Here is a 14,593-nt window from a genome sequence, read left to right on the forward strand (position 1 = left end):
TTTTTTTTTTTTTTAAATAACTGTCTCCCCCACATGAATGGAGCTCCTTGAGGGTGGTTTCTTGTGTTTTCTTCACAAAAGAACGCTGCTTGGGATACAGGACATGATCAGGAGAATCTGCTGAAGGAAGGGATGGCTTGCTTGCCTCTTGGGGTCAGGGAAGATGCAGAAGGGGCGTGTGGAACACGGACGCGTCCATGCTGTCATGGTGCAGAGAGGGAGGGTGTCTCAGACGCAGAGCAAAGACCATAAAGATTTAATTTAAAATCACAGTGTCTCCGCCGGAATGCCCCGTCCGTAGGGGGCACCCTTGCGAATTCAAAGTTCCTCAAGAGGCCTCTCCAGGTTCAGCAGCAAGGGGTAAGCAGGGCCCAGCCAGGGGTCTGGCCGGCCTCTGGCCCCTCCATGTGATTCTGGAGACGAGGCCCAGCTCTCAGGTGCTTGCTGGGACAGGGTCTGCCGTCGGCGCTGCTACTACAGGCTCCTTCTCCACCAGCGTGGGCTCATCTTCACCGTCCTGGGGAGGGTGGACGAGAACCTTGTCTAAGATGCCGAACTCCTGGGCCTCCATGGGGCTCATGTAGCGGTCCCTCTCCATGGCAGACTCTGTAGGGGAAGCAGGAGGCAAGACACATTAGGGGAAGAGCAGAGGCTGGGGCCAGGTGGGAATCCTGTTCTGGCCTGAATGTTTGTGCCCCCCACCACAAGTTCATATGCCGAAGCCCCAACACCCAGTGGGATGGGATTTGGAGATGGGGTCCTTGGGAGGTCATCAGGGGGAGATGGGGTCGGGGCCCCCTGGTGGGATTAGTGGCCATCTAAGTGGAGACACCAGTGCGCTTGTTCTCTCTCTACCATGTGAAGACACAGTGAGAAGGTGGCCGTGTGCACACCAGTAAGAGGGCCCTCACCAAGAACCCATCAGCCGGCACCCTGACCTTGGGCTTCCCAGCCCCCAGAGCTGAGGAGTCAGTGTCTGTTGAAGCCACCCAGTCTGTGGTGTTTTGTTAAGTAGCTCAAGCCGACTAAGACATGTCCTCATTCTGCAGTGTCTCAGTTTCCCCTAGGTTATCACTAAGATACCACTTTCAATTTTAAAACAATTGTTATCGGGCAAGGCAGAGTGCTTCACACTTGTAATCCCAGCACTTTGCGGGGGCTGAGGTGGGTGGATTACTTGAGGCCAGGAGTTTGCGACCAGCCTGGCCAACATGGCAAAACCCTGTCTCTACTAAAAATACAAAAATTAGCCCAGTGTGGTGGCACATGCTTGTAATCCCAGCTACTTGGGAGGCTGAGGTACGAGAATTACTTGAACCTGGGAGGTGGAGGCTGCAGTGAGCCTAGATTGCACCACTGCACTCCAGCCTGGGCAACAGAGCCAGACTCTGTCTCAAACAAACAAACAAACAAACAAACAAAAAGCTGTTATTGATGTGTAATATACATCCAGGAAAGGGCATGATTCGTAAATGTCTGGTGGATGGATTTTCAGATTGAACATATCCTACAGGCCCAGCATCCATACCAAGAGATGGAATATTCCAGCACCCTTGAAACCTCACTTGGGCCCATGGCAGTCACTAGGCCTTTCCACTTGGTCCCCACACCCCAATGTAACCGCTCCTCTACCAGCATAAATTAGCTCTGCCTGTTTTTATAGTTTAAGTACATGGAATCATAGAGTGTTTATTCTTCTTTCATGCAACATTAGAAAGATTCATCCGTGATACTGTGGCCCAGTCACTCTTTTGTTGTTGAGACAGAGTCTTGCTCTGTGGCCCACGCTGGAGTGCAGGGGTGTAATCTCGGATCCCTGCAACCTCTTCCTCCTGGATTCAAGCAATTCTCCTGCCTCAGCCTCCCTAGTAGCTGGGATTACAGGCGCTCACCACCACGCCTGACCAATTTTTGTATTTTTAGTAGAGACGGGGTTTCACCATGTTGGTCAGGCTGGTCCTGAACTCCTGACCTCAGGTGATCCGCCCGCCTCAGCCTCCCACAGTGCTGGGCTGACAGGTACCCAGCACCGCGCCTGGCTAATTTTTATATTTTGAGCAGAGATGGAGTTTCGCGACATTGCCCAGGCTGGTGCTGGACTCTAGGCCTCAAGTGATCCACCTGCCTTGGCATCTTAAAGTGCTGGGACGACAGGCATGAGCCACCAGGTCCAGCGATATTTTTAAAGGGCTTAGAACAGTGTTTCTTGACTGGAGGCAATTCTGCCCACCAGGGAGCACTTGGTGATGTCTGCAGACATTTCTGGTTGTCACAGACGGTGGGTGCTGGTGTGGAGTGGGGGGAGGCCAGGGATGCCGCCACACATCCCGCAGCGCCCAGGATGGTCCCCATCCCAGAGAAGGATCCAGCCCTGAATGTCCACAGGGCCCAGGTGGAGAAGCCCCGGCCTGGAACAGTGCTGGGTCTGTGTGTGCACGCTGGGTATGGGGGTGCTCACCGATCACCTGCAGGCTCTGTTTGGTATGCTTGGCGTAGATGCTGTAGAGCTGTTTCTTCAGCTTCATGATCTCCTCTGCCTGGATGGCAATGTCTGTGGCTTGGCCCTGAGGGACGCCCAAGGGGAGTGAGAGGGTGAAGGCTGGCCTCAGCATCAGCCCCTCACTGGGAAGCTGGAGGTGGCACTCAGGAGCCCTCCCTAGGCTTTGGGCTACTGGTTTCAGGCTAGTGGGCCGGGACTGGGTAAATCCCCCCATATCCTGCTTCAGTCTTGCCACCACCAGGAAGGCTTTCTGACTGGATTAACTATGTTTTCTTATTTTCTGCATCTGAAGCTTTGCAGACTGGGGAATAGTGTCTCTCTCTCTGTCTCTGCCTCTCTCTCTCTCTCTCTGTCTGTCTCTCTCGGCATTAGCTAACCATCCCCTTTTTTTTAGAGATGGGGTCTTGCTATGTTGCCCTGACTGGCCTTGAACTCCTGAGCTCACGTGGTCCTCCTGCCTCTGTCTCCCAGAATGCTAGGGTTATAGGCCTGAGCCGCCACGTGTAGCCAAGACATCCATTCCCACGCCTGACTTCTGCCCAGTCAGTCCTTCTGCCTAGACCGTGTCCTGAACCCCGACAGCAGCTGGTGTGTCTTGACACTCACCCGAGCGCCCCCTGAGGGCTGGTGGATCATGATGCGGGAGTTGGGAAGCGAGTGGCGCATGCCCGGGCTGCCGGCGGCGAGGAGCAGGGAGCCCATGCTGGCGGCCTGGCCCACGCACCATGTGCAGATCGGGTTGAGGATATACTGCATCGTGTCGTAGATGGCCAGGCCCGCAGTCACCACACCACCTGCGGGCAGGGGGCAAGTGAGGGGCTGTACCAGCACCCCCGACCCTTTCCTTGTTCCATCTCCTAACTCTGGGGAGGGTGGAACAGACACAGCCCCCCTCCTTTTTTTTTCTTTTTTGAGACAGAGTCTTGGTCTGTCACCCACACTGGAGCGCAGTGGTGTGATCTCAGCTCACTGCAACATCCACCTCCTGGGTTCAAGCCATTCTCCTGCCTCAGCCTCCCCAGTAGCCGGGATTATAGGCGTGCACCCTGATGCCTGGGTAATTTTTGTGTTTTTAGTAGAGATGGGGTTTCATCATATTGGTCAGGCTGGTCTCGAACTCTTGACCTTGCGATCCACCGGCCTTGGCCTCCCAAAGGGCTGGGATTACAGGCGTGAGCCACTGTGCCTGGTCACGACCCCCTCCTTTTTTAAAGAATTAAGCCATGGTCTCACTATGTTGCCCAAGGCTGGTCTCAAACTCCAGGGCTCAAGCGATCCTCCCGAAGTGCTGGGATTATAGGCATGGGCCACCACAAGCGGCCAGAAGCAGCCCTTTTTTAAATTTTTTGAGATGGAGTCTCACTCTGTCACCCAGGCTGGAGTGCAGTGGTGCAATCTTAGCTCACTGCAACCTCTGCCTGCTGGGTTCATGCAATTCTCCTGCCTCAGCCTCCCAAGAAGCTGGGATTACAGGCACACGCCACCACGCCCAGCTAATTTTTTGTATTTTTAGTAGAGACAGGGTTTCACCATGTTGACCAGGTTGCTCTTGAATTCCTGACCTCAAATGATCTGGCTGCATCGGACTCCCAAGTGGCTGGGATTACAGGCGTAAGCCACTGTACTGTGCCTAGAAGTAGCTCTTTAAAGCAGGGTTCACAAACACAAATGCTTCCAGGGAGGTGACAAAAACAGGTGACAAGGACCAGGTATGGGCAAAAGGGACAGCCACTGCTTCAGTTAGCCGACTCTTGCCACATGTGCCAGTGGGCCCACGGGACCACATCTACTAAATTTCCAAGAGAACCTAGAAACCAGGCCAGGTGTGGTGGCTCATGCCTGTAATCCCAGCACTTTGGGAGGCCAAGGGTGGATCACTTGAGGTCAGGAGTTCGAGACCAGTTTGACCAACATGGTGAAACCTCATCTCTACTAAATACAAAAAATTAGACGGTCATGGTGGCATATGCCTGTAATCCCAGCTACTTGGGAGGCTGAAGCCAGAGAATCGCTTGAACTCAGGAGGCGGAGGTTGCAGGGAGCCAAGATTGTGCCACTGCATTGTCGTCTGGGCGACAGAGCAAGACTCCATCTCAAAAAAAAAAAAAAAAAAGAAAGAAAGAAAAATGCCTGCCTCATAAGTGCTCAATCAAAATTGACTACTTTTTTTTGAGGGGGGAAAAAAACCTACCAATTATTATTCTTTTTGAGACGGGCTCACTACAGCCTTGACCTTCTGGGCTCAAGTGATCCTTCTGCCTCAGCCTTCTGAAGACCTGGGACTACAGGCACGCGCCACCACCCCCGGCTAATTTTTGTATTTTTTAAATACAGATGGGGGTCTCACTACGTTGCCCAGGCTAGTCTTGAACTCCTGAGCTCAACTGATCCGCCTGCCTCAGCCTCCCAAAGTGTTGGAATTACGGGCATGAGCCGCTGTGCCCAGCCTAAAATCTACCAATTTTAAATGTCAGCTGGGTCAAGTTGGCATAACAGGACGTGCAGGATCAAAGAGGCCACATCCTGACTTGTGAACCCAGGCTTAAAAGCCAGCCATAGGCACCTTTTGACAGTTTCAAACCACTTGCGGTAACTCTGACACTCTGCACCTTTTCCCAAAGGGAGAACATCACTGACCCGGGATTCTGGTCCCGAGTCACCCGTGCGCCCTGATGAGTGTCCCTGGCACCTAGGAAAGGCCCTGCTCACCAGGGCTGTTGATGTACATGTGGATGGGCTTTTTGTTGCTCTCGGATTGCAGGAAGAGGAGCTGTGCAATAACCAGGCTGGCAACGCTGTCATCGATCTGTAGGTGGAGAGGGTGGGGCGCGGGGGGTGACACCAGATTTGCGGTGGGGAGAGAGAGTTTTAAGGGAGACTGGGGATGGGTCAGGGAACCAGGAAGGGGGGCCAGAGCCCAAGTAAAAGGGGTCGGGAAGAATTTAGGACCCAGAAGGGGATGGGAAAGAGTAGTGGCTAGAACCCAGGGTGTCTGGAGCACAGAAAAGGGGTCGTCAGGGGGCTCGGGACACGGGAAAGGAAGGGGTCAGAATGGCTGGGGAGAGTCTTGAGCCTAGGAATGAAGGCAGGGGTGCCACCAGGTGTCAGGAAGGCAGTCGGAGATCAAGAGGTGAGGAGCAAAGGGGAAGGGGTGAGGAGCGGGTGATGGGGCGGGATCCAGGAGGGGAGTCAGGGAGAGGGGAGGAGGCTGGAAGGAGAGTGGAGCCTGAGGGAAGAAAGTCAAGGCTTCGGGAAGGAAGTCAAGGCTTCGGGAAGGAGGGGCGGAGGAGGTCTGGGCAAGCGCTGGGCGCTCACCGGGCCCATGACGCACACGATGCGCTCCCGCAGCAGCCGCGAGTAGATGTCATAGGCGCGCTCCCCGCGACCCTGGGGACAGAAAGATGGAGGTAGGGGGTCGGGGGGCAGCCAGCCGATCCCCACCCGGCCCGGAGCCCCCGGGCCGTGTCCCCGCCCGGCCGCCGTACCGTCTGCTCCACCACGATGGGAATGAGCGGGAGAGCTCGGGCAGCCGTCACGTGCAGGCTCCGCTGCAGGGCCAGGCCGCTCTGGGGCGTCCGCTGCGCTGCAAAGCGAGAGGCGAGGCGAAGCCCCAGCGCGGGGTACCTGCCTGCCGCCACCCGGGCCCCCCCCACCAATATTCCGGGCCACATCCCTCCACGCGTCCCGGTCGGCTTCCGTCCGATGGCGGAACTACAACGCCCGGCGTGCTTTGCGCCCGGGTAGCGCGCTCGCTAGGCCACCCACTTCCGGGAGGCTGGGCGGGCGCCGTTAGGGGTGGGACGGGGCTAGGGGCGGAGCCTGAAAGGGCGGAGCCAGTGAAGGAAATGAAGTGGGCGGGGCTGGAGAAGTTTTAGAGCCTTCAGTTCGAGTCCCTTAACTGACCAATTGGCTTCGTTTTCTATTTTTTGTGCTTTATTTTATCTATTTTTATTTTTTTGAGACAGTCTCACTCTGTAGCCCAGGCTGGAGTGCAGTGGCGCTATCCTAGCTCAATGCAGACTCAAACTTCTGTGCTCAAGAGACCCTCCCTCCCACCTTGCTCTCTGGAGTAGCTGGGACTACAGTTGTACGCTACCACACCCGCAGATATATATATGTTTTTTATATATTTGACGAATATATATATATATATATTATATATAATATCATATTTTTATCTTTTAATATATATTTTATATGTATATATTTGCAGGTGTGGTAGTGTACAACTGTACTGTAACGTACAGCCTGGTGTAGCCGATTCCTACTGAGACCTCCTCATTCATTCTTTGGCCACCTGTGGAATAGAGCAAGGGACCTTAGGCTGTGGGAGCCCAGAGAAGGGTGTTATGGATTCTGCTTGGAGAGCAGACTGAAAAGCCTTCCTAGGAGAAGCTGTTATTGGAATTGGGCTTTGAAGAGTGAGAAGTTTGTTAGCTGGGGAAAGGCATTTCCAGCAGAGGGAAAAGAATGGGCAAAAGGGTGGAAGTAGGAAGATTCTTGGTAATGTTGGGTCTTCTCTTTTTTGTCACACCTTCACTTTTTCATCGAGTTCAATGTCACTACCTAAAGCTACCACTTAATCCCCAAAGTCTAGAATGGTGCCTGGCACAAGTAGGTGCTCATTACATACACACTGAACCAAGAGATGAAGAGGTGATAAAGGACTTAGGTAAAGGGCAGAGGGCTTTGGAGGCATCTGCAGAGTGGGGACAATGATAACCTACCTCCTAGATTTGTGCAGGTGGTCCTCAGAAAGGGTCCAAAAATGTCTAAAAAGTGCCCAATTTGATTTAGTTATTGATTCGTTAGATGGGGTCCGTGGAAGTTTGAGAGGTCAAGTCCTCTCACATGGGGGTCTATTTGAAGTGGTTTTTTTTCTTTTCTTTTTTTTTTTTTTTTCCCTGGCAGTCCTTTGAATCACAGCAGATTCAGGCCAGGTGTGATGGCTCACGCCTGTAATCCCAGCACTTTGGGAGCCTGAAGGGTGGTGAATTACCTGAGGTCAGGAGTTTGAGACCAGCCTGACCAACATGGTGAAACTTCATCTCTATTAAAAATGTGAAATTAACTGGGTGTGGTGGCACATGCCTATATAATCCCAGCTACTTGGGAGGCTGAGGCAGGAGAATCACTTGAACAAAAGAATCACAGCAGATTCAGAGTGACTCCTGAAAGGGATTTTGATGTATAAGTAGGAGTTTTCCAAGAGATAAGTGGTAGGCTCTTTTTTCTTTTTTTTTTTTTTTTGAGATGGAGTTTGCCCTTATTGCCCAGGCTGGAGTGCAATGGTGTGATCTTGGCTCACAGCAATCTTTGCCTCCCAGGGTTCAAGCGATTCTCCTGCTTCGGCCTCCCGAGTAGCTGGGGATATAGGCATGAGCCACCCACCTGGCTAATTTTTGTATTTTTAGTAGAGACAGGGTTTCTCCATGTTGGTCAGGCTACTCTCAAACTCCCAACCTCAGGTGATCCTCCCAAAATGCTGGGATTACAGGTGTGAGCCACCGCGCCTGGCTCAGTAGACTCTTTTTTTATTTTGAGTCAGGGTCTTGCTGTGTCACCCAGACTGGGATACAGTCGTGCGAACATAGCACACTGCAGCCTTGAATCTCTGGGCTCAAGCTGTCCTTCCACTTCAGCCTCCATAGTAGCTGGGATTACAGGTACCTGCCACCACACCTGGCTAATTTTAAAATTATCTGTAGAGACAGCGTCTCCCTATGTTGCCCAGGCTGGTCTTGAACTCTTGGACTTAAGCGATCCTCCTGCTGCAGCCTCCCAAACTGCTGGGATTACAGGCGTGAACCATCATGCTTGGCTGTGTGGACTCCTTTTTTTTTTTTTTTTTTCTTTTTGTGTGTGCTGGACTCCTAAACTTGAGGCTGGGTGCCCTGGATAAGAATAGTTTTGTGCTCTTTGTAACCTCAAGGGGACTCCAGTCTGCTGGGGAGATAGCAGGGGACACAGACACTCCCAGTCTTGTAAAATCAGGAGTAAGACAGAGGGAAGGAGATGAAGGTGGCAGAGTTAGGAGAATGCCTTGAAGGTACTTGAAGCAGAACGCCCACATGGCAGCCAACGCTGGCAGGCAGGGCCTCACAGTGGGGAGCCGGCCTTTGGGCTCAGAGGGTGTTGGCCAGAAGTTTTGAATCTTACCTTCATTTACAGCTGGGATTGAGGAGGTAGGAGGGCAACTGCTGTCCCAGTTTCTGCTGTGAGTCAGGTGGGTGGTCCTGCCCAGCCGGTTCCCCCGGGGCCCTAGCTCCTGCCCCCGCCCTGGGGAGAAGGGCCAGGACAGTAACTGCCACCATCCCTGCAGCCACTCCTCCACTCCTCCAGACGCTGGCCCGAAGCCCCTGCCCTCCCAGCCTCTGACGTGGGGTGGCGGGGTCCTCTTAGACGCCCTCCCTGTCTCCCTTTGTTTAATCAGGTTCACTTTTAATTGCATTGCAACTGCTTTTCGCCTTCTTCATTATTAATAGCTCCCTAACAGGTGCTCCAGTTTTGCCCATGTCACTGTGACCCACTGTCTCTTCTTCACGATTCACTCTAAGAGATCCCTGAGAAATCTTTTATTTATTTATTTATTTTTTTTGAGACAGGGTCTCGCTCTGTAGTCCAGGCTGGAGTGCAGTGAAGTAATCTCTGTTCACTGCAGCCTCCAGCTCTCGTGTTCAAGTGATTCTCCTGCCTCGGCCTCCCAAGTAGCTGGGATTATAGGCACCTACCACCCGCCCAGCTAAGTTTTTTTTTTTTTTTGAGACGGAGTTTCGCTCGTTACCCAGGCTGGAGTGCAATGGCGCGATCTCGGCTCACCGCAACCTCCGCCTCCTGGGTTCAGGCAATTCTCCTGCCTCAGCCTCCTGAGTAGCTGGGATTACAGGCACGCGCCACCATGCCCAGCTAATTTTTTGTATTTTTAGTAGAGACGGGGTTTCACCATGTTGGACAGACTGGTCTCAAATTCCTGACGTCAGCTAATTAATCCACCCGCCTGGGCCTCCCAAAATGCTGGATTACAGGCGTGAGCCACCGCACCTGGCCGAGAAAGCTAAATTGAACCACGGTTCCCCATCACCCATGCCGACGTCTGCCCTTATCTCCTTCCCTGCCCTGGTCTGCTTTTCATATCCCAGACACCAAGCTCAATCCAGCCGCAAAGCCTTTGCTTTATTCTGCTGGGAGTCCAGCTTCTTTCCAACATGTAAATCTCAATTCAAGGCAAGGCCAGCACTGTGGCTCACGCCTGTAATCCCAGCACTTTGCGAGGCCGAGGCGGGCAGATCACCTGAGGTCAGGAGTTCGAGACCAGCCTGACTAACATAGTAAAACCTCTACTAAACATACAAAACTTAGCCCGGCATGGTGGCCCACACCTGTAGTCCCAGCTACTTGGGAGACTGAGGCAGGAGAATCGCTTGAACCTGGAAGGTGGAAGTTGCAGTGAGCAAAATTGCACCATTGCACTCCAGCCTGGGTGACAGAGCAAGACTCCAACTCAAATAAAAAAAAAAAAAATCTCAGCTCAAACATCATCCCCGAGAGAAGGCTTCCCTGAACACCTGTGCTAGTATCCCACGCACTCTAGAACATTTGCCTTAATTTTCATCTTCCTGTGACTGCCTTGGTAAACAATGCATTAACTTATTTGTTTCATTTTCTATTGTCTGTAGAACGTTTTGCTATCTTGTTTGGCTCTCAGAAGAGCATTCATCAAACCCTTTATTTTCTTTTCTTTTTATTCTTTTTAGACAAGGTCTCACCTGTCACTCAGGCTGGCATGCAGTGGTTTGAACATAGCTCACTGCAGCCTCAAACTTCTGGGCTCCAGTGAACCCTCCTAACCTCAGCCTACCAAGTAGCTGGGACCACAGGCACAAGACAACAGGGCCTGATAATTTTTTAAATATTTTTTGAGGCCGGGCATGGTGGCTCACGTCTGTAATCCCAGCACTTTGGGAGGCTGAGGCGGGCGGATCACCAGAGGTCAGGAGTTGGAGATCGGCCTGACCAACATGGAGAAACCCTGTCTCTACTAGAAATAAAAATTAGCCAGGTGTGGTGGTGCATGCCTGTAGTCCCAGATACTCGGGACACTGAGGCAGGAGAATCACTTGAACCTGGGTGGCAGAGGTTGCAGTGAGCCAAGATCACGACATCACACTCCAGCCTGGGCAGCAAGAACGAAACTCTGTCTCAAAAAAAAAAAGATTATTTATTGTACAGACAAGGTCTCAATATGCTGCTCAGGTTGGCCTCAAATTCCTGAGCTCAAGCGACCCTCCTGCCTTGGCCTCCCAAAGTCCTGGGACCCGACCTGTTAAACCTTTTTGATTAGGGCTCCCAAGGAGAAGCATATCTAATCTAGTGTCTGAGTACACAAAAAATATGAAAGTCTTGGCCAGGCGCGGTGGCTCAAGCCTGTAATCCCAGCACTGTGGGAAGCCGAGGCGGGTGGATCACGAGGTCAAGAGATCGAGACCATCCTGGTCAACATGGTGAAACCCCGTCTCTACTAAAAATACAAAAAATTAGCTGGGCATGGTGGCACGTGCCTGTAATCCCAGCGACTCAGGAGGCTGAGGCAGGAGAATTGCCTGAACCCAGGAGGCGGAGGTAGGGGGGAGCAGGGACCCCCCCATTGAACCCAAGCTGGGGAAAAAAAGGGGAACCTCCTTTTAAAAAAAAAAAGAAAGAAAGTCTTATGAAGTGATACTTAGTATTCGAGCAATGTCCTTTGATATTTTCTATTCTATTTTATCCTATTCTATTGCATTTCACTTAAAGTAGGGTTTTTCAAACTTGACACGATTGAAAATCTGAGTTGGAGAATTATTTGGGAAGACAAAAGGCCATCCAGGCCACTGTAGGGTGCTGAGCTGTATCCCTGGCCTCCACCCACTGGATAACAGAAGGACCTCCATCCCTACCCTCATCAATTTAAAAAATGCTCCCCAAAAATGTCCCCCTAACAATAAAAAGTGTCTCACACATTGCCAAGTATCCCTCAGGGGGCAGAGTCATCGCTCCCAGTTGAGAATCATAATTTATTTATTTATGTACTTATTTATTATATTTATTTTTTTTTTAGATGGACTCTTGCTCTGTTGCCCAGGCTGGAGTGCAGTGGTGCAATCTCGGCTCACCGCAACCTCCATTTCCCCAGTTCAAGTGATTCTCCTGCCTCAACCTCCCCAGTAGCTGGGACTACAGGCACGTACCTCCACGCCTGGCTAATTTTTGTATTTTTAGTAGAGATGGGGTTTCTCTGTGTGGCCAGGCTGGTCTCAAACTCCTGACCTCAGGTGATCCGCCCACCTGAGCCTCCCCAGGTGCTGGGATTGTAGGTGATAGCCATCGCACCTGGCCTGAGAACCATGATTTATGTATTTTATTTTATTTTTATTTTTGAGACAGAGTTTTGCTCTTGTTGCCTGGGCTGGAGCACAATGGTGGGATCTCAGCTCACTGCAATCTCCGCTTTCCAGGTTCAAGCGATTCTCCCGCCTCAGCCTCCCAAGTAGCTAAGAATACAGGCATGTGCCACCATACCCGGCTAATTCTGTATTTTTAGTAGAGATGGGGTTTCACCATATTGGTCAGGCTGGTCTCGAACTCCTGACCCACTTGCCTCTCCCTCCCAAGGTGCTGGGATTACAGGCGTGAGCCACCGTGCCCAGCCAAGAACCATGATTTAAATTAAAGTAGATAGTGATCTGAAATAGAAGAATAAGAAAAAGCAACTTTATTTATCTTTACTTATTTTTATTTTGTAGAGGTAGAGTCTCACTGTGTTGTCCAGGCTGGTCTCAAATTTCTGGACTCAAGCGATCTTCTTACCTCAGCCTCCCAAAGTGCTGGGATATCGGGCGTGAGCCACACGCCCAACCTTCCCGTTTCCTTCTTTCTCCTTCTCTCCTTTTTCTTCTTCTTCTTCTTTTTTTTTTTTTTTTGAGACAGAGTCTTGCTTTGTCATTCAGGCTAGAGTACAGCATCATGAACATGGCTCACTGCAGCCTCGACCTTGTGGGTTCAAGCAGTCTTCCCACTTTAGCTTGCCAAGTAGCTGAGGCTACAGGTGCAAGCCGTCATGCTCAGCTAATTTTTGTTTTTGTAGAGACAGAGTTTCTCTTACGTTGTCCAAGCTGGTCTTGAACTCTTGTCCTCAAGTGATCGTCACACCTTGGCCTCTCAGTGCTGGGATTACAGGCGTGAGCCATCGCTCCCGGACTCCATAAATGTTTAATGTGTTGTTTTCCTTCTTCCAAACCTTGCTGAGTAAGTTCTGAATGAATGAGTATTTTGGCTCTTGGCTGCAAATTGACCTGCCCGTCTTGTTTTTGGTTATCACTCAGTTATGATCAGAGAGAAGCTGTCATCACTGTTACCTTCTCTGGAATGAATGCAAATGGGCTTATTGAAATGACAAAAATTGAAAATTAGGAAAAGAAAAGGAAACCCTCAGTGCTGAAGAGGCTGGGGGTCAATGGATGCCCCAATAGATGGGTCGTGGACATTGCCACAGCTTCTCTGGGAACAAAGTTGACACCAGATTTCAAATTCACAGAACACACTTTCTGCTATTTGTTTTTAGGAAACGATTAAAGTTGTGCACCTGTGCACTAAGATTTGACCCCAAAGTTGCTTATGGCAGAGTTGTTCATACACCTGTGTTTCAGTTAGTTAATGCTGTGTAACAAACCACCCCTAAACTTAGGAGTTTAACCAACCACAGCTTATCATTTCTCTTAATTTGAGAATCTGGACTGGGCTCAGCTAGGATTTGCTGGGGCTGGAATATCCACAAGAAACATTCTCCAGTCACACGTCTGAAGCCCCAGCTAGGCATCTCTCTCTCCACATGGCTGCTTGGGCTCCCTCACAGTATGGAGGTCTTTACTCCCCATATGGTAACTGGCTTCAGAGAGAGTAAGCAAAATCTGCTTGTCTTCTTAAATGCTTGGCTTGGAAGTCACATGGTAGCTCTTCTGCCCCATTGCATTGGTCAGAGCGAGTCACATGGCCAAACCCAAATTCAAGGGGAAGAGGAGGTGAAATAGACTTCAGGGAGGAGTGACAGGGGCATAACGGGATAGAAAGTGATGGCAGCTATCTCTGGAGATAGTCTGTCACATCCACATTAGCAAAGAATTGCAAATAAATGTAAGAGGGGACTAGTCAAATGCCTTGAATTTTAAAATTATTTTATTATTTAATTTTCGGAGACAGCATCTCACTCTGTCACCTAGGCTGGCATGCAGTAGCCCAGTCATGGCTCACTGCAGCCTTGACCTCCCAGGCTCAAGCAATCCTCCTGCCTCAGCCTCCTGAGTAGCGGGGACCACAGGTGCATGCCAATACACTTGGCTATTTTTTTTTTTTTCTGTAAAGACAGGGTCTTGCTAGGTTGTCCAGGCAGAACTCAAACTCCTAGGCTCAAACGATTCTCCTGCCTCAGCCTCCCAAAGTGCTGGGATTACAGACATGAGCCACTGATCCCAGCCAGATTTTAAACCAGATTATCAAGTGTCCATATTATGGAATATAACTCCTATTTACTGAGCACCGTCATGGGTTTAATTATATAGTTAGGTATGACTGAGGGAGAGAAGTACCAATGACTCAGACAAGATAGACATGCCTTTCTCTCCCAGTCAGTCTGGAGGTTGGCGTCCAGAGCTGGGAGGGTGATTCTGTCACATGAGGTCTCCATTGGCCAGGAGCTACTCACATGGCCACACCTGGCTGCAGAGGAGCTGGGAAATGTGTGTATTCATTCCGTTGATACTGACTGAGCATTCACCATGTGCACAGCATTGGGGTACAGCTCCTGCTGTTTTTTAGTCCTGTAAGACAGAGCAAACAAACTCAAAAGAAGACAGCAGCCGGGCGCGGTGGCTCAAGCCTGTAATCCCAGCACTTTGGGAGGCCGAGGCGGGTGGATCACGAGGTCAAGAGATCGAGACCATCCTGGTCAATACGGTGAAACCCCATCTCTACTAAAAATACAAAAAATTAGCTGGGCATGGTGGCGTGTGCCTGTAATCCCAGCTACTCAGGAGGCTGAGGCAGGAGAAATGCCTGAACCCA

The 14,593-nt window shown here is 50.9% G+C and overlaps 2 protein-coding genes across 3 annotated transcripts in view; one reads left to right on the top strand and one right to left on the bottom strand.

Moving 5' to 3' along the window:
* The window catches only part of GTF2F1 (general transcription factor IIF subunit 1), a 41,103-nt gene extending 26,676 nt beyond the window's left edge, over positions 1–14,427 (top strand). The window contains exon 14 of one of the 2 annotated variants that reach the window (XM_017528312.2): positions 14,388–14,427. The gene's annotated coding sequence lies outside the window, so the exon portion shown is untranslated. Of the gene's footprint in view, positions 1–10,901; positions 10,935–14,387 lie in introns of those variants that run through there. The other variant, XM_017528313.2, reaches the window with a different exon arrangement.
* Positions 236–6,290, bottom strand: LOC108304229 (caseinolytic mitochondrial matrix peptidase proteolytic subunit). The gene is made up of 6 exons (XM_017528318.1): positions 5,986–6,290; positions 5,816–5,887; positions 5,210–5,306; positions 3,107–3,294; positions 2,459–2,564; positions 236–606 (listed from the first exon to the last, which is right to left on the bottom strand). The coding sequence occupies exons 1-6, from the start codon at positions 6,169–6,171 to the stop codon at positions 434–436; spliced, it is 822 nt and encodes a 273-aa protein (XP_017383807.1). The 5' UTR covers positions 6,172–6,290; the 3' UTR covers positions 236–433.
* Positions 14,428–14,593: the final 166 nt, after the last annotated feature.

This window comes from Cebus imitator, unplaced genomic scaffold (genome assembly GCF_001604975.1).
Source record: "Cebus imitator isolate Cc_AM_T3 unplaced genomic scaffold, Cebus_imitator-1.0 Scaffold53, whole genome shotgun sequence".
NCBI lineage: Eukaryota > Metazoa > Chordata > Mammalia > Primates > Cebidae > Cebus > Cebus imitator.

Coding starts and splice junctions, on each gene's coding strand:
- LOC108304229 (XM_017528318.1), bottom strand. CDS start 6,171: ATGTGGCCCGGAATATTGGTGGGGGGGGCCCGGGTGGCGGCAGGCAGG. Junction 3,295..5,209: donor CATGTACATCAACAGCCCTG/GTGAGCAGGGCC, acceptor CCCTGCCCGCAG/GTGGTGTGGTGACTGCGGGC. Junction 2,565..3,106: donor AGCCCTCAGGGGGCGCTCGG/GTGAGTGTCAAG, acceptor GGCGTCCCTCAG/GGCCAAGCCACAGACATTGC.